Source organism: Sinocyclocheilus grahami, unplaced genomic scaffold, assembly GCF_001515645.1.
Source record: "Sinocyclocheilus grahami isolate Dianchi unplaced genomic scaffold, SAMN03320097.WGS_v1.1 scaffold1205.1, whole genome shotgun sequence".
Taxonomy (NCBI): Eukaryota; Metazoa; Chordata; class Actinopteri; order Cypriniformes; family Cyprinidae; genus Sinocyclocheilus; species Sinocyclocheilus grahami.
In genome coordinates, this window is record NW_015506384.1 from 10162 (window position 1) to 11072 (window position 911).

The 911-nt window shown below is 39.2% G+C and overlaps 1 protein-coding gene across 1 annotated transcript in view; it reads right to left on the minus strand.

The window, feature by feature from the left end:
- LOC107567994 (fibrillin-2-like) overlaps positions 1 to 911 on the minus strand; it is a 96079-nt gene that overhangs the window by 7246 nt on the left and 87922 nt on the right. Inside the window, 2 exon segments of the mRNA XM_016253828.1 lie at positions 487 to 612; positions 875 to 910. Of these exon segments, the coding sequence (XP_016109314.1) occupies positions 487 to 612; positions 875 to 910 (162 nt within the window).

Sequence of the window (911 nt, forward strand, 5' to 3'; positions counted from 1 at the left end):
ATTCTGTCCATTCAATCCATGTCTAATTCACCTGATCTGCATTTGGGGCAAACCAGAATACCCAGAGGAAACCCACACCAACAAGGGGAGAACCATGGCCCCTGGATGAGCAAAATGTCAAGCTAATATCAGTGAAGAAGAGATCTGCATAATCTCAGTTATTTACAGTCAAAGTGACCTGAAGTTATTCATTTTCAGTGGGAGATGCTGATTTCCCCCTCAATGTCTGTAGTGGTTGTGGCCAACATTCTACAAAATATTGTCTTGTATTCTGAAGAAGAAGAAAAGCCATATGGGTGTGGACTGACATGAGGGTGAGTAAATTATGAAAGGATTTTTATTTTTGGGTGAACAAAAATGTTCATAAATAATCCTTGTTTTTAACTACACTGGCACACAGTTAATATTTTAAATGCAATATATTCGAAGGTGCAAACAAAAGTACTTTTAAAGTATGTTTTGTTGAAAGTTACAGTGTTCTCTTACCATCACATCGTGTTCCTGTGTAGTTGAGCATGTAGCCCGTGGGACACTCGCAGCGGAAGGAGCCATCCATGTCGATGCAGTGGCCGTTCACACAGATCTCTGGATTCTCCACACACTCATTTAAGTCTGAGAGACACAGTGATACAGCATGGTCAACCTGTACAGCTTCAGATTTGTGCACTCTGGGTTTAATGTTTTATTTCTTCCCAACAGACAACAATCAGTGTACCTTAATTCTCAGAACAGTATATATATATATATATATAAATACAATCACTAGGACACATTTTCAAAACTTTCAGCTTGGCACAGCAGTAAATTTCACATTCTCAGCAGTAAAACCCATTATTACACGTTATAAAGCCAACAAGTACAGTACTGTCTTTACCCACACGTGTGTTTCCAACACCAGGAATGATCCCATG